We start from the raw sequence: 27,717 nt of genomic DNA, 5'->3' as shown, positions 1-27,717 counted from the left end.
TCACTATGAGAAAACAATACAACATCTATTCTTTGAATGTCGGTCTGCTAAATTTATTTGGCGTGTGGTTGAAGTTACGTTTGTCTGCTAAATTTATTTGGCGTGTGGTTGAAGTTACGTTTGACTTAAGCCCACCAACAAGTGTCTCCAATTTGTTTGGAAGCTGGCTTAATGGGATGAGTCAAAATCTTAAAAACCTCATTTTGGTTGGGGCTAGTGCACTTTGCTGGGCTGTTTGGTTAAGTCGTAATGATGTTGTTTTTGACAGGGCAAAAATTCATTCTTTCATGCAGGTTCTTTTTCGGGGCACGCATTGGATTCGGCACTGGTCTTTGCTGCATAAGACGGGCGATCAGCCTCTTATAAAGGATGCATGTCGAAGATTGGAAACAACCGTGATGGAGATTTTTGCTCGTTTTGGTTGGCGGTTTAGTAATAGACTACCAGCAGGAACTGGACCGACCAATGTTCAGAATGCTTTTGTTTTTCCATAACTTATCTGGTTTACCAGGTGTTATATCAAACTTTGTAATAATGAGCGGCTGTGTGCATTTCGCTATGCAGAGGCCGGAATAATGTTATTCCTTCGTCTAAAAAAAGGAATCGCAACATTTTCTGTCCTATAGTCGCACTCCTTACCGCCACTGTTGCGGCCACGGTGCAGGTGTTGCGGCAGGGTAAAATTTATCCATCATATGATTATGATATTTCTGTTTTACGGTTAGACCTGATAAATATCTTTATCACCTAATTTTTTCAATTTTTAAATTCCCGTCTAGTGGCACACCAGTACACCACTATCGTTGTATCTTTGAATCAGTGATACTCTCTCATTTCTATATTATTATATGTAGTTTTTTATGTAAATAGTTTGGAGGCAATCGATGTTATTTTCTAGAGAAATTAACCCATTTTTTTTCTGAATTTTAATCAAAAAAATTGTTTATCACTGATAGAATTCCGATAAATCTAAAAATCCCGTTTATCGGTGACCTCCGATAAATTTCTATTACCAACAAATGAAACCCTGGTGCACACTAGGAAGCCTCCCAAGATGGCCCCGCTGTTGGCTCCCACACGGCCTCCTCGGCCCCATCGACCGCGAGGAGTGGTTGTTTGGCACATATGGTTGTTGGGTATAAACCTTAGCTAATCAACATTATGGCCTAGCTCTAGATCAAGCACTTGTAATTACGGAAGCATGATATGTACCTACGTTCAGAGATGCCATTAGTGATCCGAGATGTGGATTGGTGAAGTAGGCGGGGCCGTGCTTGGTGATGAGAATCGGAGCCATGTAGATCGTCGGTGCTGTTGTCGCCGACGTGACATAGTGGTCGTAGGTGCGACCAGCGTGATGCAAAGCTTCACGAAGATGATCGAAGAAGTCCGACGGTGGCCTTCGCCTCGCTGCTGCACCCTTGTGATCACGTTAGGGTTTAGGTTGTGCGGGGTAGGCTAAACCTCACAGGAACCTTAGCCCATGACGTGCCGGCTCCCCTTTTTTATGTGGCGTAGGGCGAGACGGGACCACAACTAATGGTTGGTTACGCTTCTGATCAAAGTGCGGGATGAGGGCGATGTGACCCTCTTGGACTCGACAGTTAGTTGGGATATGTGACCATTAGAGCCGAGATCAATCTAACATTCTCTCCCTTAATCGTAAGGCTAACATCATAAGTCCACTCTTAATACAATAGCACACCAAAGCAAAGTGTTGCAGCGGCTAATAAAATACCATTGAAACTCAAATACCTATAGTACACCACTCTATCTCAAAATAGAAATTTGTTATAGTTAATGGGAGTTAGTTTGCTTAATGGTCTCTTAATCCAGAATCATAGGCTTTTCAATAACCCCATACCAGCAACATGATCACGAAAAATATGGGGTGGTAAGCCTTTAGTAAGCGGATCCGCAAGCATTGACTTAGTACTTATATGCTTGACACTTATTGTTTGATCCTGGATTCTATCTTTCATAATATGATACTTAATGTCGATATATTTGGCAACACCACTCGACTTGTTGTTACTCATATAGAAAACTACGGGTTGATTATCGTAGTACAGCGTAATTGGCTTTGAAATGTTGTCTACCACTCTTAATCCTGAGATAAAATTCTTTAGCCATACAGCCTGCTCGGTAGCCTCATAATATGCTACAAACTCAACTTGCATCGTTGATGTTGCTGTAAGTGTCAGTTTAGAGGTTTTCAACGAGATAGCTCCTCCAGCAAGGGTGAAGATATAGCCTGACGTGGATTTCTTAGTGTCCACACACCCCGTAAAGTTTGCATCCGAATAACCAACAATTTCGAGGTTATCAGATTTTTCTAAATATGAGCATGTAGTTCTTAGTGCCTTGCAAATAACGAAGGACTTTTTTAACAGCTTTCCAATGGTCCGGTCCTAGATTTGACTGATATCTGCCAAACATCTCGGCCACGAAAGATAAGTTAGCGCATGTACATACTTGAGCATACATAATGCTTCTGACAGCTGAAGCATAAGGAACTGACTTCATTTGATTAGTTTCATATTGCTTCTTCGGATATTGAGATGTCCCAAACTTATCGCCCTTAACAATAGGAGCAGGCATGGCAGAGCACTTATCATATTGTATTTCTTCAGTTTTCTGTCAATGTATACTTTTTGAGACAAACCTAATACTCCTTTGGACCAATCTCGGTGAATCTCAATGCCAAGAATGTAAGTAGCTTCACCGAGGTCCTTCGTATCAAAATTAGATGATAGAAATTTCTTGGTCTCAAATAATATATCCTTATCACTGCTAGCCAATAAGATATCATCCACATAAAGAATTAAGATGATGAATTTCCCCCATTTAAACTTTACATAAATGCAGTTATCAACTTCATTCTCTTTAACGCCAAAATGTCTAATAACTTTATCAAACTTGAGATACCACTGCATAGAAGCTTGCTTTAAACCATAAATTGATTTCTTAAGGCCACATCCTAAATGTTCCTTGTCTTCTACGATAAAACCTTCCGATTAAGCCATATAAACATTTTCTTCTAAGTCACCATTAAGGAATGTCGTCTTTACATCTATTTATTGCAGCTCTAAATCATAATGCGCTACAAGCACCATACTTATTATGAAGGAATCTTTACTTGATACAGGAGAGAAAGTTTCATTATAGTCAACCCCTTCTCTTTGCGAGAAGCCTTTAGAGTCATCCCTTTGCTTTGAACCTTTCAATATTCCCCTTAGAGTCATGCTTTGCTTTGTAAACCCATTTACAACCTAATGTTTTAGCTTCGTTAGAAATTTCTACTAGGTCACATACATCATTATCACTCATAGAATTTATATCATCATTCATAACATTAAGCCACTCACGGGAATGCTCACTCGTCATAACCTCTTTATGTGAGTTGGGATTTTCTGCCTTCCCTATATCATTAATGTCTCCATTCATGTAGACAACGTAATCGTTCAAGATAGCAGGTCTCCTGTCATGCTGTGATCTCTTGATCGGTTTGTTAGGTACTACAAGACTAGGACTGGGTACTGCAGGCGACTGCTGAGGCTCATCGTTAGGTACAACGTTAGGAATTTCAGAGACCTCAATAGGGGATGCACTGATGTTAATTTCTACTGAGATGCAACCATCTGGGGCACAGGGATGTAGGACCCTTGGATCAGCAGTGTAGGCACATAAACCTGTTTTTCCTCGAGATCAACTTTCCTGAGCTTCAGATCCCCATTCTTAAGAAATACAGCGTGTCTTGTTTCAACAAACTTAGTGATCCTATCTAGACAATAAAAGCGATACCCCTTCGATCTCTCAGGATACCCGATAAAGTGAAAACTATCTTAGGATCTAATTTCCCAATATGTGGATTAAAAACTTTAATTTTAGCTGCATAGCCCCATACATGCAAATACTTCAAAGAGGGCTTTCTCTCAGTCCATAATTTGTAAGATGTTTTTGGAATTGATTTACTAGAAACCTGATTGAGAATGTGTGCGGCTGTTTTAAGTGCCTTCATCCACAGTCCAATTGGTAAACTACAATAGCTGAGAATACTTCGCACCATGTCCATGAGTGTGCGGCTACGTCTCTTAGCTACCCCGTTTTGCTAAGGTTCACCAGGTGTAGAATATTGGACTACTATGCCATTTTCTTGAAAGAATCTGGCAAAAGGACTAGGGATTTGCCCGTAAGGGGCATGTCTCTTATAATACTCTCCCCGCGATTCGATTTCACTACTTTAATCTTTAGGTTATGCTGATTTTTTACCTTGGTCTTAAATATCTTGAATTCGTCGAGAGACTCAGATCAATCTTTAATGTGGTAGATATAGCCGTAATGGGAAAAATCATCAGTGAAGGTAATGAATGAATCAAAACCATCCACCGATATCACAGGAAAAGGACCGTAGATGTCCATGTGAATTAATTCTAATAATCTTGTGCTTCGAGTGGCCCCCTTCTTTATTTGCATAACGTATTTCCCTTTAATACAATCTCTGCAGTGATCAGAGTCAGAGAAGTCTAAGGGCGGGAGAATTTCTTCCTTAATGAGACACTCCATTCTCCACCTCGAAATATGGTCTAAACGACAATACCACAGTTTCGAATAAGTCTCATTAATTGTACATTTCTTTCTCTTATGGTTTACATCACAGGCATTTATAGACACAGAGGATTCATTAAGAGTAAGCGTATAAAGTTTATCTTGTCAGATGACAAGACCAATAATATCTTAATTAAACTTAAGAATACACTTATTATCTCAAAAATTATATGAAAACCATCATCGTCTAACATTGAAATGGAAATGAGATTCCTCCTCATGGTAGGAACATAAACTACATTATTAAGTCTAAGAGTAAAGCCACTATCAAGGGCTAAGGGAAGTGATCCAATAGCCTCGACTTCAGCTTCCTTTTTATTGGTCACTCTAAGACTTTGCTCTCCCTTTCCTAACGTTCTAATGGTAAGGAATCCTTATAAGAAGTTGGTAACGTGCATAGTGGCACCTGAGTCAATCCACCAGGAATTAAGAGAGAAATTAGCATAAAGAGATTCCTCAATAAATGTTATTAAATTATTACCCTTCTTTGCGAGCCACTTCAGAAAACCAACACAGTCTTTCTGGTAGTGGTCCTTCTTATGGCAGAAGCGATATCCATCATTCTTAGATTCTTGAGAGGTGGAAGCAGAAGGAGCAGGTGCCTTGTGCGTCCTCTGTGTTGTCTTAACGTGCTTAGCGATAAAATTCAACTTCTTCTTAGAGTTGAAATCTCTTTGGAATTTTCTTTTGTTTCTGGGGTTGCTAACTTGATTAACAAAATATTTCTTTGTAGCCCTCAGCCTCTCTTTCTCTTGGACACACATCGCGATCAAATCGCTCATAGTATATTTCTCCTTATGAGTATTATAGTTAATATTAAAGGGAAAAAATTCAGGAGGAAGAGAGATCATAATGAAATGGACAAGGAAACCACTAGAGATTTCCATTTCCATGCTCTTAAGTTTGGCAGTCATGCCTGTCATCATCATGATGTGTTCTCTTATGCCGCCGGATCTATAATTATATTTAGTGTTGAGGAGCTTCTGAATTAATGTGCTAACATAAACCTTGGAGGTGCCTTTAAATTGCTCCTCCACAGATGCCAAGTACATCTTAGCTTTTTCTGAGATTGGAATTGCTCCCCTTATAGCTTTCGAGATCGAGTTCCTCATAATCATTAGTGACATGCGGTTAGACCGCTCCCACTTCTCTGAAAGTGCATCATAAGTTTTCTTTAGATCATCATAATTCTCCACACCAATAGTGGGAGCAGTGGGTGCGTCAACCCTAAGTGCATAGTCAAGGTCCAAAAATCCAAGGACAACAGTAACCTTAGCTTTCTAAGTGGGAAAGTTATTCCCTGTAAGTCACTCTATGCCGTCAATTGTGGCGGCAATAGAGGAAGCGTTAAGAACTGGAAAGTAAAAATTGAGCCAGATTAGAAATTTATCATGAATAAATAATTTGCATGAAATTAACCCTACGTTGGTCTGATTAAAATCATACAAAAATTGAAATTCTAATCCGCATGACCATTGGGCATAAAACAGAAAAGAATTTGTATTAACACATAAAATAACGTATAATTACAGTAAACTTTGGTCAAAAAGTAATTATGAACCTACATGAATTGATCATAAAATTCTCCGAAAAATCTTCTCGTTGGTTCCAATTCGTCCAGAGAATTAATCGTAATTTTATGTATTAATCATCATTAATTTTAGACCATAATCTAGTGCATAAATGAATAAAAGAATTAAATAACCATTGGAAATTCTAAATAAATGGAAAAAACCCAAAGACTTAAAGGAAACGGCCCAATCGGCCTATTCAGCTGAACGGCCCACGCGACACACGCGTGCGCTAACCTGGCTCAGTAGCGCGACGTCGGCCCGGCCACCTGAGCCTGTGCGATCTTGGCCATTCCCCGTGATCCAATGGCTCCTCGGTGATTTCTCCCGAACAAAAATGTCGCGCCGACCATAAACCCTAAACTTAGTTCATTTCCCCTCTCTCCCTTTCCGACTTCACTGTGCAATGTTGCCGGCGAGAGGGAGAGAAAAGGAGAGGCTGGGGGAAGCTACAGAGGTGCTTCCTAAGGTCTACCTGCCAGTGCACGCTTGCGGCAGAGTTCACGCGCGTCGTCGTAGGTGGGTCTACGGTAGCGCCCGACGCGCTCAACGGAAGAGGGGGCTCTAGTGAAGATGTTGACGAGCACCGAGGAAGACATAGATTCATGCACCGGAAGCACATAAGGACAAAGAGGGCCGCGTGCACGACGATGAAGCCAAACAAGAAGGGGATCACGCCGGGGAGGATGAACAGTGCACAAAAAAGGTACATAAACATCATGTCCTGCAAATGTTTGGTTGAGTTCCTTGGGTTAGGGATTTGGGGCCAAAAGGGTATTTAGGCTTTGTGGATTTCGTCTTTCGGGGGGAATTGGGGATTTCTTACGGGTTTTGCTTAGGATTTTATGATTTCCCCAATTCCCCTCCTTCTATCATGCTTACCCAAGTTGAAGCTCCCCAAACTGAGCCCAAAAGCATACAAGAACATACACATATGCATAAAAATATATCTAATCCGAGCCTTAAAACCCCTAATTCATGAACATGTGAGTCTAATCCGACACTAATTAGGGCTAATCCACATCAATTAAGCCTTAAAAAGAAGCAATTAAGGCCTAATCGTGCTTAATTAACAACAACAAGTGCTAAGCCTTGATTAATATGAGCCTAATTATTGTGAGCTAAGCCTAATACACATCAATTAAACTTAAACTTGATCATACATGACTAATTGATCATCAAAAGGCGTCATCCGAACATGACTTGATCTAATTAGGTCTAAAAGAACTTGATCAGAGACTAGAGTGGCTCTGATACCGATTGTTGGGTCTAAACTTTAGCTAATCAACATTATGGTCTAGCTCTAAATCAAGCTCCCGTAATTATGGAAGCATGAATATGTACCTGCGTTCGGAGAAGCCATTGGTGATTCGAGATGTGGATTAGTGAAGTAGGCGTGGCCGTGCTTGGTGATGAGAATCGAAGTCGTGCAGATCGTTGGGGTTGTTGTTGCCAGCGTGACGTAGTGATCGTAAGTGTGACTGGCTTGATGCAGAGCTTCACGAAGATGATCGGAGAAGTTCGGCGGCGGCCTTCGTCTCGCTGTTGCACACTTGTGATCGTGTTAGGGTTTGGGTTGTGCGGGGTAGGCTAAACCTCATGGGAACCTTAGCTCGTGAGGTGCCAGCTCCCCTTTTTTATGTGGCGCAAGGCGAGACGGGTAACCAATGATTGGTTACGCTTCCGATCAAAATACAAAATGAGGGCGATGTGACCTCCTTAAACTCAGCAGTTAGTTAGAATATATGACCGTTAGAGCCAAGATCAATCCAACAATGTTGGCCCGGTTGGCCTCAACACAGAGGAGAGGTTATGGATGCATGGTAGCCGTGGCGTGTTGGGCAGCATCGATGCGGATCGCGGCTGTGAGCACGTCGAACTGGCGTGTGATAGACGTGAGCGGCTCCTGGGCGAAGATGGAGATGTTAAGGAGCGTGGCCGCGATGTCCACGGAGTGGAGCATTGTGGCCATGGCAGAGACCACTCCTGTGTGACAAAGAAGACCACTGCTGCTCCTCAGGGGTCAAAGAGAATATTTCATATGCATCCGTGACAGCATATCTCGGATTTGTGACGGCATATCTCGGATAAGATATTAGCAAATAAAAAATTGTCCCTTTTTTATACGCTTTAGACTAACTTTGAACACATCGAAGGAACATGGAATTGGCAATCAACATGTTTTTGAAATTTCAACATATTAGTATATGGATTATGTCTCATAAGTCAATTTTAAACTATCAATTCTTAAACTGACCACCATTCTCATCGGGGCTTTTATCTTCCCTCCCCTCTGTGTTTGCATTGGTGCTGGCATCCCCCACACTAATGCCATCTCACCCAAGACATTGATGTTATAGTAGCCCTCTATGGTTCACCCCGTCTAGGGGCGAAGCTAGCCGAGAACGCCGCTAAGGTCAGCTCCATTAAATGACGAGATCAAACTTAGTAATGAACAATAATTTATTAAGGAATTACATAATTCCGTTGAGATCGGCTGGCCTCGATAAAAAGAGCTAGCTCTGCCACAAACTCCGCCACCTTTCTACCACTGTTATTGTATTATTACTTCCCAAATTTCTCCCATACTCACCCTATTCATTGCTATTGAATAAAGCTGCCTATAGGTCATTTGTAGTCGATGTTGCCCTCGGCGCCACCACTACCCACGATGGCCAGGCTGGCTTTACTCTCGATATCTGTTGCCATACAAAAATATTTGGATGTGTTTGGTTGTCTGGATTATCTCAGTATGGCTCGATGGATACATATAATCTTGAAAATAGATTTGTTTGGTTGCTTATATTTATTGTTACAGTATGGCTTAGCGAGTGCAAATATACAGCTTTATCTTGGCTCACGAGTGAAACTCGATACGAGCATCATTCTGAAACTTGGCCTAACGGATACAATCTTATTCATCCGCTCATCCAAACAGGTTCACTATCAGTGTTACAAAATCATCTGAATACAAGTAATCAATCACAATCTCAACTTTTACATTAACGCATACGACCTTAGATTCAAACACCTAAACAAAAACTAAATTCAATCTATCTAGACAGATACAACTAACTAAATACATATTTTTTTAATAAATATAACTCTACAAAATATACCTACACGCTTTGTACAGACAAAATCTCGTACGAACAACCAAACTCACCCTGACCCATTTTGCCGCCCGCGCCTGAGCGACAGGAGGTCATGCACCGCGCGAGCGGCGAATAAGGTAGTTCCGTGCATAACACACAGTAGCGGTGCACTGACTGACACTTGGGCATGGGCGTGCACTCTGACGACCAGACAAGAGCGCTTGGCACCTCACCTTATCCAGCTCCAGAATCCCAGCCACCCAATCACAATCCAGAGCAAACGGAAGCGGCAGAAGCTCCAACGGTCTGAGCCCTCACAAGCTTGATTCCTCTCCTTCCCTGAGCTCCCGCGGCGGCAATGGAGACCCTCCTCTCCCCATCCACATTGTTCATCCCTCTCCGTAGCTCCAAGAGACCAGCCCTCGTTAGCGCGTCGTCCAGGTCCACCGTCTCCTGCGCGTTCAATAAGCAGCAGGCCGCCGTCGCTGCTTCCCATGGAGACGGCGTCGGCGTCAGGAGCTGGGTGTCGTTCTTGCACCACGGCCTGGCGGCTGCGGCGCTGTCGCTGGCCATCAGCCTGGCCCCGGCGCCCTCCCCCGCGGCGGCGTCGGAGTTCGACGTGCTCAACGACGGCCCCCCCGTCGACTCCTACGTGGTGGACGACGCCGGCGTGCTGAGCCGCGTGACCAAGTCCGACGTTAAGCGGCTCGCCGGTGACATCGAGGCCCGCAAGAACATCCGCCTGAACTTCGTCACCGTCCGCAAGCTCACGGTAAGCACGCCGCCGGGCGCCTGCATTGCCGCACATGCATTCACGCCGTGCCCTTCTAGCTACCTTGGCCGCTGATCGATAGATCAAGAGTGTTGCAGAGCAAAGCTGACGCGTTCGAGTACGCGGACCAAGTGCTGGAGAAGTGGTACCCGACGATTGAGGTGGGCAGCAACAAGGGCATCGTCGTGCTCGTCACCAGCCAGAAGGAGGGCGCCATCACCGGCGGCCCCGCCTTCGTGCAGGCCGTCGGCGACCAGATCCTCGACGCCACCGTCTCCGAGAACCTACCAGGTACGTAGGTGAAACACATGTCTACTCGCCGGGCCAGCCGTGCTCTCGCCGCCGTGTATATGTGTCATTTCAAATTTTCAACACGACGCCGCCGTACAGTACTAGCGACGGACGAGAAGTACAATGAGGCGATCTTGAGCACGGCGAAGCGGCTCGCGGCGGCGATCGACGGGCTGCCGGACCCCGGGGGGCCATCGTTCAAGGAGAACAAGCGGGAGTCCAACTTCAAGACCAAGGAGCAGACGGAGGAGAAGCGTGGGCAGTTCACGCTCGTCGTCGGCGGCCTGCTCGTCATCGCCTTCGTCGTGCCCATGGCGCAGTACTACGCCTACATCTCCAAGAAATGAGTAGCGTGCTGCCATGCGTGTACAGTAAATTCATACTGAAGAGGAAAAATCAAGGCATCTCCCAGGTTTTCTGCTGGAATTTTTAGAAGTGAACAGAGAACCATTAATACAGGTGCACACCCGTGCCGGTTAATACAGGTGCACATATCTGTGTTTACTGGATTCATCAGATGCAAATCAATAGTTCATTACCTCAGTTCCTCGGTAACGACTCAAGTTTTTTTCCCCATCTTGGAGAAGCATAGGTCACTTGCTCTGCCTGTTTCCAGTACTGCTTGTAATGTAAAGCTATGCTGCAAAACTTGGATACTGCAATGAAACCTTTGAACTCGGGCATAACAATCTATTGGAAACTGAAAACAAGCTATATATGATTATTGACAAGTAATAAACACATCGTATGTGCAACCAATGCAAAATTACAGAGGTTGATTGAAGAGAAAAATAAGTGTATGCTAATTAGAATCTTGGTTTTATGATGAATGGCATCTTGTCAGCAAACGGAGGATCAGAGTATCTCCCGGTCAGGATCTGTGATGCAATATGGAAATTTGCAGCTTCTGTGTAATGTATTCCATCCCAATTGACGTATTCAGTACTGTCACTACACCCTTTTGCAGTAACCGGATTACCATTCAAAGATTTTGTCTGTCCACACGGTACCCTGCTATCGTAGTTCAGGGGAGGGCCTCCATATCCACAGCATGCTTGGATGGGATTCTCGAACCCTGTTTAAAAGAAAGCACAAGCAGATATTAGAGTTGTTTCTTTAACTATTTCATAAATTCGCTGATGAGCTAGCTACAGGCCTACAGCACTGATATTCGAGTGAAATGTAAAAAATCCACAGTACAAGGTCAAAGAAGGAAAAAATTGCATACGTGTAGAGTACTAGAGTGACACAGGGTGCCAAAAAACACAAAAAGTATCTGTAGTTTCCACCTCTTTTAGTGGGGTTTATTATTGCAAGCACTTGTTCAGGATTGATAGTGACATTTCATTATAAGTCTTCTCTTTGAAGCATGCTTAACACTCGAGAAACATCTCTCCCAGTGCTCCAATATGCCGACAAATCTTAATGATCTGGACACGTAAGCTTTTTCTAGATAAATACATAACGTGGAAAGTCTAGTTTGCATACCATATCGAGAGTAATTGGCGATCAGGCTATATTTGATGGTGTAGATGTCAACATAAGTGATGCTGGCTCCATGGAATTCACCTCTCAACTTTGTGCAAAGTGCATGCAGCTGTAAGTTAAAAAGCTTTGCAACACGGTTGTGCTTTGCTACACAGTGAAGACCATCCAGTTGGGATGGGTCTTTGCCAAAAAAGGCTACGTTTTGAGGTAAGCAGCCGAGAGGACCTGTGTTGTGAATCCAGAATTTCCTAGCACCTTGCTCATATAATTTCTGAAATTTAAAAGGAACATTGAAAAGAATTAGGTATGAAGCACCTTCTTACTCAGAACATCATATAGCAAGAAGAGTATGTATTATGAAAAGAATGATACTGCAGATTTGGAGACCTATGTGAGTTATATGTAACATCAGAATCTTGTATATGCATACAGAATTACTGAAGAGCACTCCACACCACAGAAAAAAAGGGGACCGGGGGGTTGGGGGGTTGCAGAAAGCTCCAAGGATGAAAATGCTCTATATTTTACATACCTTGAACCCAGTTTCGAATTCCAACAAAATAGTTGGAATGGATGCAGTGACTTGGTCCTCTGTTTTTGAGTAGAATTCACCAGCAATATCATTTTGCCCAATATCAAACATGTAGAGTCCCTGCGAAAAGTAATCTGCCTGAGGGATATACTGCCTGTACATATCTCCTGCAAAAGTAGAATAAAAAAGTTACTTCACGTCTTCACCAACACAATGCTGTAGTCTGGATCGTTGAAAACAAAAGCTTTGTCTTGTTATCAATCGTAGTATGGAGGAACGTAGTATTCTTAAAAATCCAGCTGATATATATTCATTCAAAACCAATTAAAAGCACAGTGGAAGCCTGTCACAAACCATTCAGATAGCCTAATCCTAGACCTATTATAATACCAAAAACTAAAACTTACAATTTTTCAGAATAATATCCAAAAGGGTCATCGTTTCTATATTTTGTTGGATTGCCTAATGTTCTCCTAGGATGAAATAATGGAAGCTTATTTGGTCTGTGATCTTTTGATATGTCTTGAGAATTCTAAATCACTCAATATTATGTATTATTTATTTTGATGGTGCCCATTGCTTTGCTGAGATAGGCAAAATATATTCCTATCTTGCTTTGCAACCCACAATGACTGAAGGTGTGGCCTAAAAAATATAAAATTTCATACCTTTAGACAGGAGCTTAGTAACTTTGTCCTTGAAGGCAAAGAATTGCTTAATTTGAAGACCAAATGAAAACGGGCTGACTGATGTTGGATTTGCTGGTGTGATTGAACATCCAGCTTGAGCAAAATTGACACCGGTCCGAAAGCTAGGTTCACCAACAGAATCCAAATATGCATTGAGGAGCGGCATATTCATTGCCTCCACTGCAGGAAGAAGTTTATGCAACAGTATAAGATTACAGACCACAAAAGTCTGATATGTGACAGAAAAAAGGGAGACCAAAAAGAACTTGGCATTGATATTAAGAAAAGGGAGACCCCAAAACAAAAAACTGACACTGCACTACTGTTTTTCATTGTTCTTACTGCTGTCTAATCATCAAATTCATGTATATGTCAGTGATGAACAGCTTAACCTTTGGATGCAGTCTGTACAGAAATCACTTTATATGTTATTGTTCTACAAATAAATATGTGCTAGCAAATTCCTTGCTTCTTAGTTACCCTCTGAAACCCTGCGGCTTCTCAGAAAGCATTGTCCCTTGTCAAACTGCACATGGTAGGGCTCAATTAGTACACCCAGGAAAGAAGTCAAACTAAATCTCGCCACAAGTTAAGTAACACTGTAACAGTAATTCCCCTAATCACAACAAATTGCACCAAGAAACAGCACTTGCTTTCGTGCAGATCTACCAAATCCGACTAAAACATCGTGACGAACAGGGGGACAAATTGCAGGAATTGGACCATATGCAAGCAGCACAGCTCCTCGATGAGTCTTAGAACAGTGCAGACAACCACCAATGACCATTCGCAATGATGCCTCGTTCTCCAATTGTAACCACCGCACGGACGCATTTGTCCCAACCGGCCACGGACCATCCTAACTAAATCGCCCTTTTTCCAACAACCGCCCGGACCAAATGGGCACACTGCGTTCAAGAATCAACGATAAGCCATATCATCCGTACACGGACTGATTTCTTCTTGCTACACTCGTAGGGTGCCAAGAACCAAACAGCAATAAGGCAGCTTCAGGAATCTATGACGCATTAATTATTCTACTAGCGGCAATTCAAGGAGGATCCAATCATCCGCACATCGATTCTTTCTGGTGCAGTTAGGATGGTAACAGTTTGTAGTACTAACGAGCCAATTCAGGAACATCGAGTCGTAGAGAGAGCGAGAGGTGAGCGTACTGAGGAAGTCGACGATGAGGCGGCCGTCGCAGAAGCGACCGGAGGGGGAGCCGAAGAAGGTGGAGCCGTAAGGCGGGAGGATGGACTCGAACCCGGCGGCCACGCGGCCGCCGGTGTCGGAGTTGGAGTCCCCGAAGTTGAACACCGCCGGGTAGTTGAAGTCCGTCGACGCCGCCACGCGGCCGCTGCCGAGGCAGAGGAGGGCCACGACGAGGAGCGCCAAGAAACGCATGGCGGCGGCGGGTGCGGTGGTTGGGGCTCCCTTGCCCAGCTCCCTACTCCACTCCACTCTGCTCTGCTGTGTTGTTGCTTGCTACTATTCCAATTGAGGAGGAGGAGAGGGAGGTGGTGCGGAGGTTGCTGATGCCTGAAGCTGAAGCATGGGAGTTGGGGCAAGGCAAGGCAGATTTAATTTGAGTCCGGGGCGCAAGGAGAGAACATCAATCATTAAAACTGGGTGCCTACCTTTTTGTGTTGATTTTGTAGTTTGGTGCTTGTGTTGTTAAGATATCATGAGGACTTTGAAAGTCTTGGTTGACATGCTAAGGTTGAATTGTACCAGTTTTTTTTTGGCAAACAGGTTAGACCATAAAAAAACCAACCAAAAGGCTTGCCACAAGCTCTTTCAAGTCTAGGGCGAGTGAGGCCTACGCAGCGAGCAAAACTCTCGTCCTCCTTTTTTTTAAAAAAAAGATTTTATTAACTCTCATCTTTATATCAATTCGATATAACCGTCTCAAATACTCTCGTTTTAACTATGATTTTAAACCAAACAAGCTTACAAATCAAAAAATATAGATATAAAAAAAAAAGATGAGTCCAAAAATTACATCCCTTGTCTTTTCGAATCATCAAATCATAAAATGTCTTAGAAAAAAAATCTAGTGACACACGCTAATAAAATTGGAATAACCCAAGAACACAAATGACATACCATGTCAACTGCACCATGTGGCAACCTTTTCTATGTTCTAATACGTTCAACAAAACATTTCTTGTAAAGAAATTTAAGAAAATAATACATAAAAAATCAGTTTTTGTTGAAATAAACGTCACCTCAAGGCTTTTCTGGTTCTATTCATGGTACATCCTATATCGACAGGAGCATCGCGAGATAATTACTACAGTATATACCTGATTGTAGCGAGTGGGATGAGACCTCTTTACCCGGTTTAGATTACCGTGTAGACTCCATACCCAAGTCTAAACAGAATAACCTCAGCTAAGAAGATGTATTTTCTTCTCGTTAGATTTTTTTCTTATTTTGTGTCTCATATATTAGGTTGTTGTTTCTTAGATCTAGATGTATTTATCTCATATAACGATAAAAGTTAATAAAGTTTGCTTTTTAAAAGAGAACTTTTACAGTACACCGCACCACTAGTAAATAAGCACTAGTAATTTTATATCCACCGTTCATTTAGGAGGGTTATTTTAGTAATTGTACATTAAGTGCCATCGATGGGATTAGGTTGGCCCGAAGCCGCATCAGCAGCGCATTTTTTGCCCCTTTGTTCCGTCGGGCGCCGCCACTACTTCCCGCCCCGGCGACTGCCCCTCCGCCCCGGCGCCTGCACCTCCGGCCTGGCGCCTCCACGCGTTTCCTGGCCACCCCGGCGGCGGCACCAGTCGACGCACGTCCGGGCCGACGACTGCCCCTCCGCCTTGGCGCGGCCCTGCGTTTCCCGTCCGCCCCGGCGCGCCCACAAGTGGACCGCCGTTCCGGCCCGGCGCATGCCCGTCCGCCCCGGCGCCGGCACCGGAAATCGTCGCCGTTCCGTCACGGATCCGCCCGGCGTCGCCTCTCGTAGCCCATCGATCCGTCCCTGTGCCGCCACGCGTCGCTCGTCGTCCCCGGCGCCGCCTTTGCTAATCGCCACCGTTCCGTCGCGGCGCGGCCAGTCGTGGCCCGTTTGGCCCGTCTTCACCACGCGTTGCACGCCTGCCTTTCGTCCTGGAGCCGCCTTCGGCAGTCGTCGCCGTCCGTCCCGACGCATATTCTGTCATCCCTGATTTCGTCACTTGGAGAACGGCCCGAACGTACCACGATCTACAAGGTGAGTCATGGAATTGACCCTAGTAACATTCCTTCTTGTTCATAAGATGATGGATGATAGAATTAGCACTTGATTAGTTCTGCCTGGATTACTTTCCTGTGACCGTCAATACTAGTTATTTATGTTTCGGTTCTTGTATGCATTACAGTCTGCAGAATGGCGATATGTGCTTTAGTATGAATTATCAAAGTTGTAATTATTGCTGATATGTTTCGGTTTTTCCCATCGCTTGCTGTCGCTGGCGCATGAATTCAGGCTGTTGCCTCTGATCCTTGCGGGACTGCTTGCCGAAGAGGTGCTTCTTGAGCGTCATGTTGCAATTCAATCATCATGATGCCAAAACCTTATATTTATTGCTGATTTGTTACATAATGTTTTTTGTTAGTAATTTTGAAACATATTAGTTGCATTTGTATATGTTGTATTGGATCCCTTATGCATTATGTGTCGTACTAAGCAAAAACCTGAATTCAGTTACATTTGTCTTGTTTGATTATCGAGGTTTGGAAGTGTACAATATATGCTAGGTTATTGGTTGAATGGTTTAGGTAGGAAAAAACCTGAATTCAAATATAGTAGTGTTTGGTCCTCTTAATTGGTCTATGGTGAAATTTAGGATTATTATTTGTTCGACAAAAATATTGGCATTGATCCATGTGCTTTTTATTTTGGAAGTTTGGAGTGATGGATGCGGAAAAGCATGTTAGCCTGGAGGAGATTGAGGAATACAATAGTGTGGTAAATCAGATGTTTGTGAGTGAGAAGGATGGTTACAAGTTCTACAATTCTTATGCAGCAAAGAAAGGGTTTAGTGTGAGAAAGGAGAAGGTGAGATACAAAGCAGGTACACAGAAGATGAAATGGAGGAGGTTCTGCTGCTCATTTGAAGGACACAGGTTGCTGAATTTTTTTGAAAGAACTGATCAACAAAGGGAGCCACGGGCACTGACCCGTTGTGGCTGCAATGCTAAGCTTGACATCGAGCTGAATGAAGAGAGCGGATTATGGTTTGTTAAAGATTTTGTGGATGGTCACTGTCATGTACTTTGTAAACCTCATCAAACGAGCTCAGATACTGAGTGACAAGCAGCTGATCATCGCAATGCTTCGGATCACTGCTCCAAAGAGCGCACAGACCAGCCCTCCCACAGATGAACGTCAAGAACCTGCGCTTTACACACCCAGGCCACACCCGTTCATATAATTATCAACCACTACCAGAAAGATCCAATCAAACCAGTTAGTACAAAACATGACCACGAATTACTGGTCGGTGGCGATGGCGAGGTCGCTGCGGTCGCCGGTCACCTGGAAGGACTTGAACAGCAGGAGAGCCGTCCCGAGCCCGCCCGTGTAGAGCGTGTAGTCCGTCACTTGCCTCTCCGCCTTGGCCCACGTCTCCTCCACGAACTGCAGGGGAGCCGAGCAATCAGTCGAGCACCTGGCGCGCGCCGCGAAACCAACCGACCCAGACGGACGGGCATAAGCCACAGGCCACACCGATTGAGAGCCGTGCCTTATCCGTGACCCGGAGCGCGGCGCAGAGGTGCCGGTCGTCGAGCCTGGGGTAGGGAAAAGGGCGCGCAGCCTCGGCCGCATGCCGCCGGCGCGTCATTCCCGCGTCGCCAGAGTGATGGCTCGGCTTCGCGCCGCCGGCTCGACCTTCCTGCGTCGCCTCCAGCTGCCTCTGCCGCGCGCAGCCGCCGAGCCTGCCATCCGCCTCGGCCGTGCGCCACGGACTCGGCCTTCCCCGCGTCACCCGCCTCGTCTTTGCGCCACCACCGACTCCTTGCATCGCTGAGCCCGCCGTCCGCCGAGGCCACGCGCCACCGCCTCGGCATTCGCCGTGTCGCCCGGCCTCGCTCCCAACCCTAACCGAGCGCGAGCGCGCGTCGTCCGACAGCCGCCGCGCCCCCAACCCTAACCGAGCTGCACGAAATGAATCGATCAGAATGGGCCGGGCTGCTCACATGACGTGCCTAACTGAATCTAAATTTTCTCCCAAAAATACCCTATACTAATCATATCTCCAACACATACTACTCATACTAGTGATACATAATACATTCAATCTAAACCATCGGATTCTCACAAATGGATAGATAATATTGATTTTGGTGTACTGTAAAAGTTCTCTTTTAAAAACACTAAGGTTGGTGTTAAACGACGAACCTGAGGAGCAGGGCACAAATCTACGGGAGAAAGGGAGTGCGGTGACAAACGGGGACATAGTGGCAGGAAACAACGGTTCGTGGTGGGCGATGCGCGAGAGATTTGAGATTTGCTTTTGCCCCCGACCCCATTTGTTTATTCCTGTGATGGCCTTGCCTGACGCCCTGCGCGCCGAAGCATGTGACGGGGGCAGGGCAGGACCACTGTACCAGACATTCTTCATTGCTTACTACCCATGCTTAGAACTAATGAATGCTAAGCTGACATCGGGACCAGTTGTTCCTAGGGTGAAAACACGGAAGTATTTATTTCCATGGTTTCTATTTCCCTCTATGCGAAAATACAAAATTGTTAGGTACAAGTAGGAAAGGAACGGGAATCGGATGAAAATATGGTTAGGATTTAGGAATGTGTCTCAAATCATAAGAAACTTGTGCACATAACGAAAATACAAGTATTAGTTTTTTCAATCGTTATGTATATAAGTTCGTCGTAATTTCAACAATCAATAGTACTTCCAGCAAGTAGGAATCCGAAAAACAGACACCGAATATAGCTCCCTCCTTGTAGGAAAGAAGAAAAGGTTACTAACCTTGCCTTACGTACTGCAAGTTGGAACTATTAGTGCATTACAATTCACACGGCAGCATCCTAGAAGTTTTATTTTTAAAAAATAGTTTAAAAACATATTAGATATTTTGTGTACCCCGGAGAATTTTCTGGATCATTTTCCTGAATTTTAAAAAGCCACATCCAAAAACAGTTTGTGTACTTTAAATTTTTTCGTTGACTACAATAGTGACTACAGGAGCCAGCACACTCAATTCAGTGGTTCCTACATTCAAAATATTTTCTTACAATTCAAACATTCAACACTCTCTTGAAATATTTTCCTACTTAAGTTTATTACTTGGAGCTCTGTCTCTCCACACACATAGCAAATAGGCACCCAAATTAGTTAACATTCCGATGCCCTAGCAGCAACTGCATATTATTTTTCATTGATAATACTGCCACTAGTTGGACAATACAAGTTTTAATAGTTCCATCAACCATGTGGCTAGTGGCTACCTGATTAATCTTCTTAATCGATTGTCCACTTCTGAAGACGCCAAACAGACTGGAAGCATAGCTTGCCAACATGTTTTTGCTGCCTAGTGTTTAAAATTAGCCTTGGTGTTTATGTATTCGGTCTTCCTAGTACTGACTATGAGAATAAATCCCGACCCAAAAAATATTTTTGGTCCAAAATTAAAATTTTGAATTTGAACAGGTGAACATTAATTTTAAACTAGAACCATAAATAATCAGTCGGATCCAAGTTTTGCATTAAAATTAAATAAATCGAATTGTTCGGCATTAGCTGGTGCTACCCTGGCTCCATTATTATCTGAAATATGAAATTTAAAACCCAGAATATGAAAGTTGTTGGTTGTGACCGCACATAATGCAAATATTCTTCAGCATTAGCTGTGCTTACTCATAATTACAATAGATGAATTGAGGTACAGAAACGGTCAAGAACAACATAGTAAACAATTTCGCTATCCTTCTTAACTAACGCAACCCTAATGCCCACACTCACGCAAAATCTTGTTCCTCACCTTCGACTTCGATCACTGAAGACCCACTGAATTATTCGCATAGAATATTCAAAAAGTATATTGGTTGTCACAGCTTTAACCACATGTTAATGTTTAGTGGAGAGATTATCAAGAACAATATAGTGATCACTTTACTCAATGCAAGGCTACTGCCACGCGCCACAACTGACTAACATAGTGTTCCTCCACTCCAACTTAGATAAGCGAAGAATCATTGAATTATTCGCAATAGAATGTTCAAAAAGTACGTTCATGGTGATGTTCAGTGGGCACTGAGCTGATGGAACTGAGCAAGCACCAAACCTGTGATTTCTTCACGGTCGGCTAACCATATTTTGCTCTCTGTGCCAAAGGACAACATTCTTGTAAGGCAAATCTCCTCCAAATATATCTAAGGCACTCCCAACCGTAACATCAACTCAACTATTGCCAGCTTTCTTTATCCTCTCCAGGTCATCCATTGTTGACACACCCCCAGCATAAGTTACAGGGATCTACATAGTCAAAGATACAATTGTGAGCTCATAAACAGTATAAGTGCATATCCATTATCCAGGACTCTTTAAAACCTGACGACATCTGCACTAAAAGTAGACTAAATTTTCATTTGTAGGTTCTTCAAGAGTTTTCTAATTCAATATAAATAAGCATGGAAACGTGACTACTCAACTTGTGTTTGATTTAACTTGACTGAGTTTTACCACTAAACAAACTCAACTGAGTTTTAAGTTATGATCATAGTCGACTTGTTATGTTGCTTTTAGAATAACCATCACCACCACATAGTATTTGTTATCCGAAGTAATACAGTACTTTTTGCTTCACACTATTTAGGTACTTTATTCGCTGAAAGCATTGTAAATGGTAAAATTAGATGAAAACTAGAAGAGAAAGTAATGAATGAAAATAAACTGATATTCTGAATTTAATGTAATAAATCAAGTATAGAACTGCACATACAGGTGAATGACGCCCCAATAGTGCCACAAGTTCCTCATCAATTCCTAACCTGTAATTCACATGCTAACTTAAATTAGAAGTGACTGCGCTAAGAAAGCTTTACAAGAAGTGATGTCAGCTGATAAGAAATCTAGCTTTGGCGAGATTGAATATTTAACATGGATGAATATACAAATGAACTAGATAATGCACACTAACATACAATTCAAGAGGCACAATGGTTTGGACTTTTGAACACATTACACTCAAAATAAAGAGTAAACTATAACAAGATACATATAAAAGTACTAAAAAATGCCTGCCTAAACATGGTAGTATTTTCTTTTGGGAGGAGCACATTAACTTCAATTGTTCAACAATTTGTTTTCAATTTACATTCTTACCAAAAGTTCTGTACATAATAAATCAGTATATTAATGCTGAACTCAAGATAAATGCGGCCACATATGAAGTTTGGAAAAGGCACGATCATACAAATTATAGATGGATGAAATGTTACAACTATTATATCCCATGTCGAAAGCAGATGTACAAAAGATGGATTAAATAAAAAGGAACATAGTTCACCTTTTGCTCACCACATCAACACCATGAACCAAAAACTCATCTGCATAGGCAGCAAGACGTTCTAATGTTGGTTCATCCACGAAGACATTGCTGAACTTTTGCCACCTGTCAGTCATGATGGTGTATCTGCCATCCTTACCAGAAACATTTGGTTAGAAGATAATCAAGGATCCAAAGAGCAGTCAATAAGATGATAACATTGGCCACATTGGAAGAACACTTGATTTCTTCCTATGGATTACTATAGATGTAGTGATCTTCTCTAGTAGCTCCCAGAGTGTTCAGCTAATTTACAGCCACTTAGCACAACTAATTGTGCCCTTTCTTAATTTATTTTTTGTTCCACAGATTATCTTGCTGTTCTTGTTGGTAATTTGTTAATTTACAACCTAGCCGATTTGAAATTTCCAGGCTTGGGCCTGCCTTTTAATGCTTGAAATGTTTGAAGTACACACTTAGCTCTATCCATTTCATTGCACTTCACAAATATTGTTAGCATAATTCAGCAACTCACAATTTTACATTGTTCTCATGTTTAATGACAACTCTGTCCCACATACTAAAGTACTCAACAAAATAAAGTGTAAAATAGCAATAGAATGTAATGGATTTAATAAACTTTTGAAAACAAGGTATCCAATGTACTTTGTACTTTTTTTCGACAGCTAAGGTCCAAAACAAGCCTCAGTTTCCCAACCAGCTCGACAAGTTGCCTTGGCCTTTCAATATTCATTTTGCCATCGCTAAACACATACTACGTAAAAGACTCCAATGCATGAGTTAGAGATATTCAACTGATAGATAAGGGCATAAGGCTAACTTCAGTAAAGGCAAGTTGCAGGTAAATTGTGCCAACAATAATAATAAATAATGAAAATGTTTGTCAAACAGAGCGGCTAGGTACAATAAGAAAATGGATGCTAGGTGCTGAGAAATCAATAATATCATTACCATGGACCAATGAGGTATCAAAATATTGTACAACTACAGAAAACGTATAGGAAATGTGAATATAATGGGTTAGGGTCTAATCTTATCCTCGTACATACATAACAAACACAATTATAGAAGGTTTCACAAAATGAAGGGAAAGGAGAAAAAAATAATTTACACAAACTTAGAGCATGAACACATACAGATGTTACAATCACGTGACTAGCCCCTTCATTAAGGTAATATATTGCATTCTCCAAATTTATTCCACCTCCAACTTGCAAACCACCTAGTATAATGATAGCCCAAGTTTATTATAGTATGTCATTGTTGGTACCTCATGGCTTACAGCAGAAACAAACCGTACTAACAGAGGCACCACAAGCAGAAGGACAACACTCTCCAAATGAACTAGTTGGTGAGAATGGCACAAAAAATATTAAAACATCTCAACAGGCTCTAGCACTATGTTCATCATTTACAGTGTAATCTCACAGCAGCTTGGGCTTCAACACTGGCAAATGGAGCTGATGTTGACGAAGTATCAGCTAGTAGACAACCTTCAACCTGCCTTGACTGAAGTCTTCAGTGGGCTCGCAAGATCATATCATATGTCAATAAGCTAATCCTCACGACACTAGCTTATAATTGATAGAGGAAACTTCACGGCCAATGGCAGAATTATGATATCCAACTTATCAGAATGGCATTTACGACACTAAAAATTGGTTGTTGTGCCAGCATTTCCACTTCTATGTTCAGTAATTTTAACGATACAATATAAAGGTGGTACTATGATGCACACATATTTGACAAAACAAGTTCATCTAGTACACAATTATATATTCTGAACAGATATCACAAAAAGGCACACGTGCACACAGAATCATCTGTTTGTTATCCAAGAAATCAGAAGCTAGGCTCACCATGAATATTTATAATATCCATGGTGATCAATTAACAGATTCCAAACCTCATTTTATTGCATTAATCATCAGAATAGCTGTTAAAAATGTGACAAATATAATTTGCCAACTAGCATCAGCACCACCTGAACAATCACAGTTCTGGTAGTAACTAGATAAACACATTCTCACCAGGATATGCATGTAGTGCCTCTAGGGCAGCAGCCTGGCAGTTTTGTCTTCTTCATAAAGATTTGCAAATTCTGCAGCAGATTTGTCTGATTCAAAGTTCGTCACAACTCACAAGTGCTGTGCCATCATTTGATGAACCCCGAAGAGTAGAGCCAACAATCTGTTTAACTTTGCCCTGAAAATTTAAAAGCATAGCCCATCAGATAAACGATACTGTTAATGCCGGAAGGTTCCTGAACTTAGATTATTACAAAGCAGTGAAAGCACTACATGAGCCAATGATCAGAAACCACAGTTCACTATTTTTAGCACCATTAGTCCACTGCCTTATCACACTACAGGAAAACGAGGAACACATAAGTCGTAAAAACTGGTCGGGGCACTAACTTGAAATCATGCCGAACTTCAGAGCACACACTGACCATAATGTTTTTTTTTATTTCCCACAGATAGGAATCAAGAGAACAAAAAAGCACCATTCCTACGCAGCTTGTGGATGTCGATGCATGGCCTGAAGCTAACGGCGGCGCAGACGATGGCACGTCCTCCTGCCAGAACGCACGGCCAACCTCAGGTCCCCCGACCACTCGTAACAAGACACCACAGCATCACGTCTCAAGCCAGAGAGAGGGGGACGCGAAGTGGGATAAATACCTGACCCGCCGCATTTCGCCGGGCTTGCCGAAGCCCGCGAGCCCGCTCAGCCGCGCCGCGGCGTGCACTGCGGAGGCGACACTCTCGCCGCGCATCTCGACGTCATCCACCGGCTCTGTGGTGGTAGGTAGCGAACGAACAGCACCAACGAATAAAATGATGAGCGCGAGCAAGTACGAGACTCTAAGCCACGGATACGGAGAGAGAGATGGGAGCCTTCCCGCACCAGGAGCGGCGCCGCGGCGGCGCAAGGGCTCGGCGGGACGGGGAAAGAGCGGCAGCGGCAAGAGTTTTTTTGGTGAGAGAGCCAAAAACCTAGCGAGAGTACTCCAAAGCAGGGGTGAATTGTCGCATTGAACGGCCCAGATGCACAAAACGATGGATCCGACGGCTATTACGGCACGTTCCCGGGTTAATACCCTCATTTGGATAATGGGAAATAGGGGTGGGATAGGGATTAGTGTGGAAGATGGACGGTTAAGATCTAAGGGGGTATAAGAATGAAGGGCTTGGATTTTCTATCTCATTTCCATTTCCCAATTCCAGCCCACATTTCCCATTTGCCATCGATCGGAGCGAAGCGCACTAGCCCTTCTCGAATCGGAAAAGCCTCCCCTCGCCGCCGGCCGCCGCCGAGGAGAGCAAAGCAAGATGTTCTTCCACATCGTGCTGGAGCGGAACATGCAGCTGCACCCGCGGCACTTCGGGCCGCACCTCCGCGACAAGCTCGTCTCCAAGCTCATCAAGGACGTCGAGGGCACCTGCAGGTAGGGTTCCCCTCCTAAACCTAGCTAGGGCTCGGCAGAATGCGCGGCGGCGCTGAGGCAGCAGGCGAGTTCTTGCTCTTGTTGCAGCGGGAGGCACGGGTTCGTGGTGGCGATCACGGGGGTAGAGGACATCGGGAAGGGGCTCATCCGGGAGGGCACCGGCTACGTCACCTTCCCCGTCAAGTACCAGTGCGTCGTCTTCCGGCCCTTCAAGGGCGAGATCCTCGAGGCCGTCGTTACCATGGTCAATAAGGTGGGCTGGCCTGCCTCCCTGCTAACCCCTCGCGGTGCTGTGCTTGCGTTGTTCCAATTTGGTGTGAATTGTGATGTGCTAATGTCGCTGGGTGGTGGTCTTGGTGTTGGAGGTGATTGCCACGATTGGTTTTGGTGGCTAAAACTCTTTGGCTTCTTCGTTCTGCAGATGGGCTTCTTTGCAGAGGCCGGGCCGGTGCAGATCTTCGTGTCCAACCATGTGAGTAGTTTGTTTTGCTTCGAGCTGCTTTGTCAGATTGGTTGAAGAAACTTCAGAACTTCTCTGAGTGATCATACTAGATCTTATCCTATTTGGTCATATCACAGGGGAAGTTACTGATGCTTCTTTGTTCAATTAATTGATACATCATTCTGGGGATAAAACTACTTCTTTGTTCAATTAATTGATACATCATTCTGGGGATAAAACTAGTACTCCTCAGGCCTTAATCGTTTTGATAAAACATGGCTGTTTATTCTAGTGACTACAATACTAGCATAAAGTTCTTGTTCAACTTTTACTGTCTGACGATCTTGTTCTGTTCAGTAATGCTTTGCTCTGTTCAATTTTGGTATGCAGTTGATTCCTGATGATATGGAGTTCCAATCTGGTGATGTGCCAAACTACACAACGTCTGATGGATCGGTATGCATCTGTTCTATGAGTAGCAATTCTGATTCTTCTAATTATCTACAACTACTGCCTCCAGGTTATTATTTTAAGTTCATCAAGTTTGCAGTAAACAAATACTTTCTTTCTGATGGATATTCATTGGATTATTGTTCTCGTGTTTGCAGTAAACTAAAATTGCTGGTAGTTTTATCGTTATGTCCAATCCGATTGCTTGATATGCATGTAACATGTTACATGAATGCAAATATATTTTTAGAATATAATATGTGTTAATATTGGGCATCATTTTGAGACAGAATGATTATTCTGTTGAAAACTTATGCTTTAGTTATTTAACTGTGTTAATTGGGAGTTACTTGTTTGTCCAACTCAGGTGAAAATTCAAAAAGAGAGTGAAGTGCGGTTGAAGATTATTGGCACTCGTGTTGATGCAACAGAAATCGTAAGTCCATTACCATGTACATTCATCCACACAGATTCCAACTTCGATGTGCTCAGGCTTTGTTAGAATTTCGAGTATAGAAATGTAGAAACTACCTATGTACGTTTCTAACTGGTGGTGTAAATGCATTAATGTGTATGCACTATGCAGTACCATTTGATGACTGCATATGGTTTCTTTTGTTTTAATGTCTGTGAAAAGATATGTGTGGTCTTATAGGAAATAATGACCTGGATGCATGCCAAATTAATCAGTCCAAAGAATTATCAACTATCACATAATCACAATAAATTTAGGGATGCAAATAGGTTTGTTCTTTTGTCATTTAAAGATGTGAAATCCTGTAGCCGTAAATTATAACTAATTGAGTTTTACATACCCTAATCCTGTTTGGTATCGAGTATGGACCTAGATGATCTGTTGTATGCACTGATAGTTATCTGTTGTAAGATTACGTTTTGTTTGCTTATCTCTTTGTGAAAGCACGTTAGACACCTAAAGCAGGAAGATAATTTTGTTACAAACTTTGTTGTGTATCCGAATTCATGCTATATTGACGCCTTTAGGCTCATGTACTTGTGTGCAATGTTCTAACAGTTCGATCCCTTTGGTTGCAGTTTTGTATCGGAACAATTAAAGATGACTTTCTGGGTGTTATCAATGATCCTGGATCAGCAGTGTAAATGTTCCATGGACAAGATTGTACTCCCATAATGTTCTAGGTGTCATCAACTTCATTCTGGTTCAGTGTAATGTTAAACTCTGGAAGCACCTAAGAAAGGGTTGTGGAACCTGTATTGACATCATGTCTATTCCCCCCCCCCCCTCTACCTAGTAAACTATAATCACTGTTGAAGCTATTTTTTTTCTTTGCCTGTCGTCTATGCATTGGAATTAACGTAGTCTTCTGACTGTCACGAGCGACGATTCCTTTTCCGTGCCATTTATACCTTATATTATCATAGCGTCTGTGACCTAGTATACAAACGTGAATGCTGTCTATAGCCGTGAAACCATCTTTTCAAATTACAGATTTGGATGTCACTCGTATAAAACAATCCTGAGAATTCAAGTCTTCCAAAATTCCTTTGGAAACCCTACAATCCAAGGTAGCCTTAAATAATCATCGTTCACTGCTGGCCTGGCCTTTTAAACGACGCATGTAACGGAAGTGGACACCTCATCTTTTGTTTAGGTATAGAGCACATAACTTAACTCATCTGCTTGGAACGTCGTGTTAGTGTAATCCTTTGCTACCACTTTCCAATAAAGGGGGTCATATAGTATATACACCGTAAACTCTAGTTTTTGTTCTCAACAAAATCTTGTTCTTACTATGTTTCCACAGCATTGAATG

At 43.0% G+C, this 27,717-nt stretch overlaps 3 protein-coding genes and 1 pseudogene across 3 annotated transcripts; 2 read left to right on the top strand and 2 right to left on the bottom strand.

Annotated features, from left to right (window-relative positions):
* Window positions 1-9,456: 9,456 nt before the first annotated feature.
* On the top strand, window positions 9,457-10,875 carry LOC133928847 (UPF0603 protein OsI_019212, chloroplastic-like). The gene is made up of 3 exons (XM_062375345.1): window positions 9,457-10,046; window positions 10,145-10,337; window positions 10,437-10,875. The coding sequence occupies exons 1-3, from the start codon at window positions 9,633-9,635 to the stop codon at window positions 10,682-10,684; spliced, it is 855 nt and encodes a 284-aa protein (XP_062231329.1). The 5' UTR covers window positions 9,457-9,632; the 3' UTR covers window positions 10,685-10,875.
* Window positions 10,876-11,030: 155 nt separating this feature from the next.
* LOC133928846 (GDSL esterase/lipase At1g54790-like) lies at window positions 11,031-14,728 on the bottom strand. Its single transcript, XM_062375344.1, has 5 exons — window positions 14,222-14,728; window positions 13,026-13,226; window positions 12,358-12,524; window positions 11,826-12,096; window positions 11,031-11,412 (listed from the first exon to the last, which is right to left on the bottom strand). Exons 1-5 carry the CDS (start codon window positions 14,451-14,453, stop codon window positions 11,144-11,146), a joined length of 1,140 nt encoding a protein of 379 aa, XP_062231328.1. The 5' UTR covers window positions 14,454-14,728; the 3' UTR covers window positions 11,031-11,143.
* Window positions 14,729-20,165: 5,437 nt separating this feature from the next.
* Window positions 20,166-24,733, bottom strand: LOC133928845 (1-(5-phosphoribosyl)-5-[(5-phosphoribosylamino)methylideneamino] imidazole-4-carboxamide isomerase, chloroplastic-like; annotated as a pseudogene).
* Window positions 24,734-24,779: 46 nt separating this feature from the next.
* On the top strand, window positions 24,780-27,277 carry LOC133928844 (DNA-directed RNA polymerase II subunit RPB7). Its single transcript, XM_062375343.1, has 6 exons — window positions 24,780-25,032; window positions 25,120-25,285; window positions 25,454-25,504; window positions 25,865-25,930; window positions 26,292-26,360; window positions 26,978-27,277. Exons 1-6 carry the CDS (start codon window positions 24,917-24,919, stop codon window positions 27,041-27,043), a joined length of 534 nt encoding a protein of 177 aa, XP_062231327.1. The 5' UTR covers window positions 24,780-24,916; the 3' UTR covers window positions 27,044-27,277.
* Window positions 27,278-27,717: the final 440 nt, after the last annotated feature.

Source organism: Phragmites australis, chromosome 9, assembly GCF_958298935.1.
Source record: "Phragmites australis chromosome 9, lpPhrAust1.1, whole genome shotgun sequence".
Taxonomy (NCBI): Eukaryota; Viridiplantae; Streptophyta; class Magnoliopsida; order Poales; family Poaceae; genus Phragmites; species Phragmites australis.
This window is presented reverse-complemented; position numbering and strand designations above follow the sequence as displayed.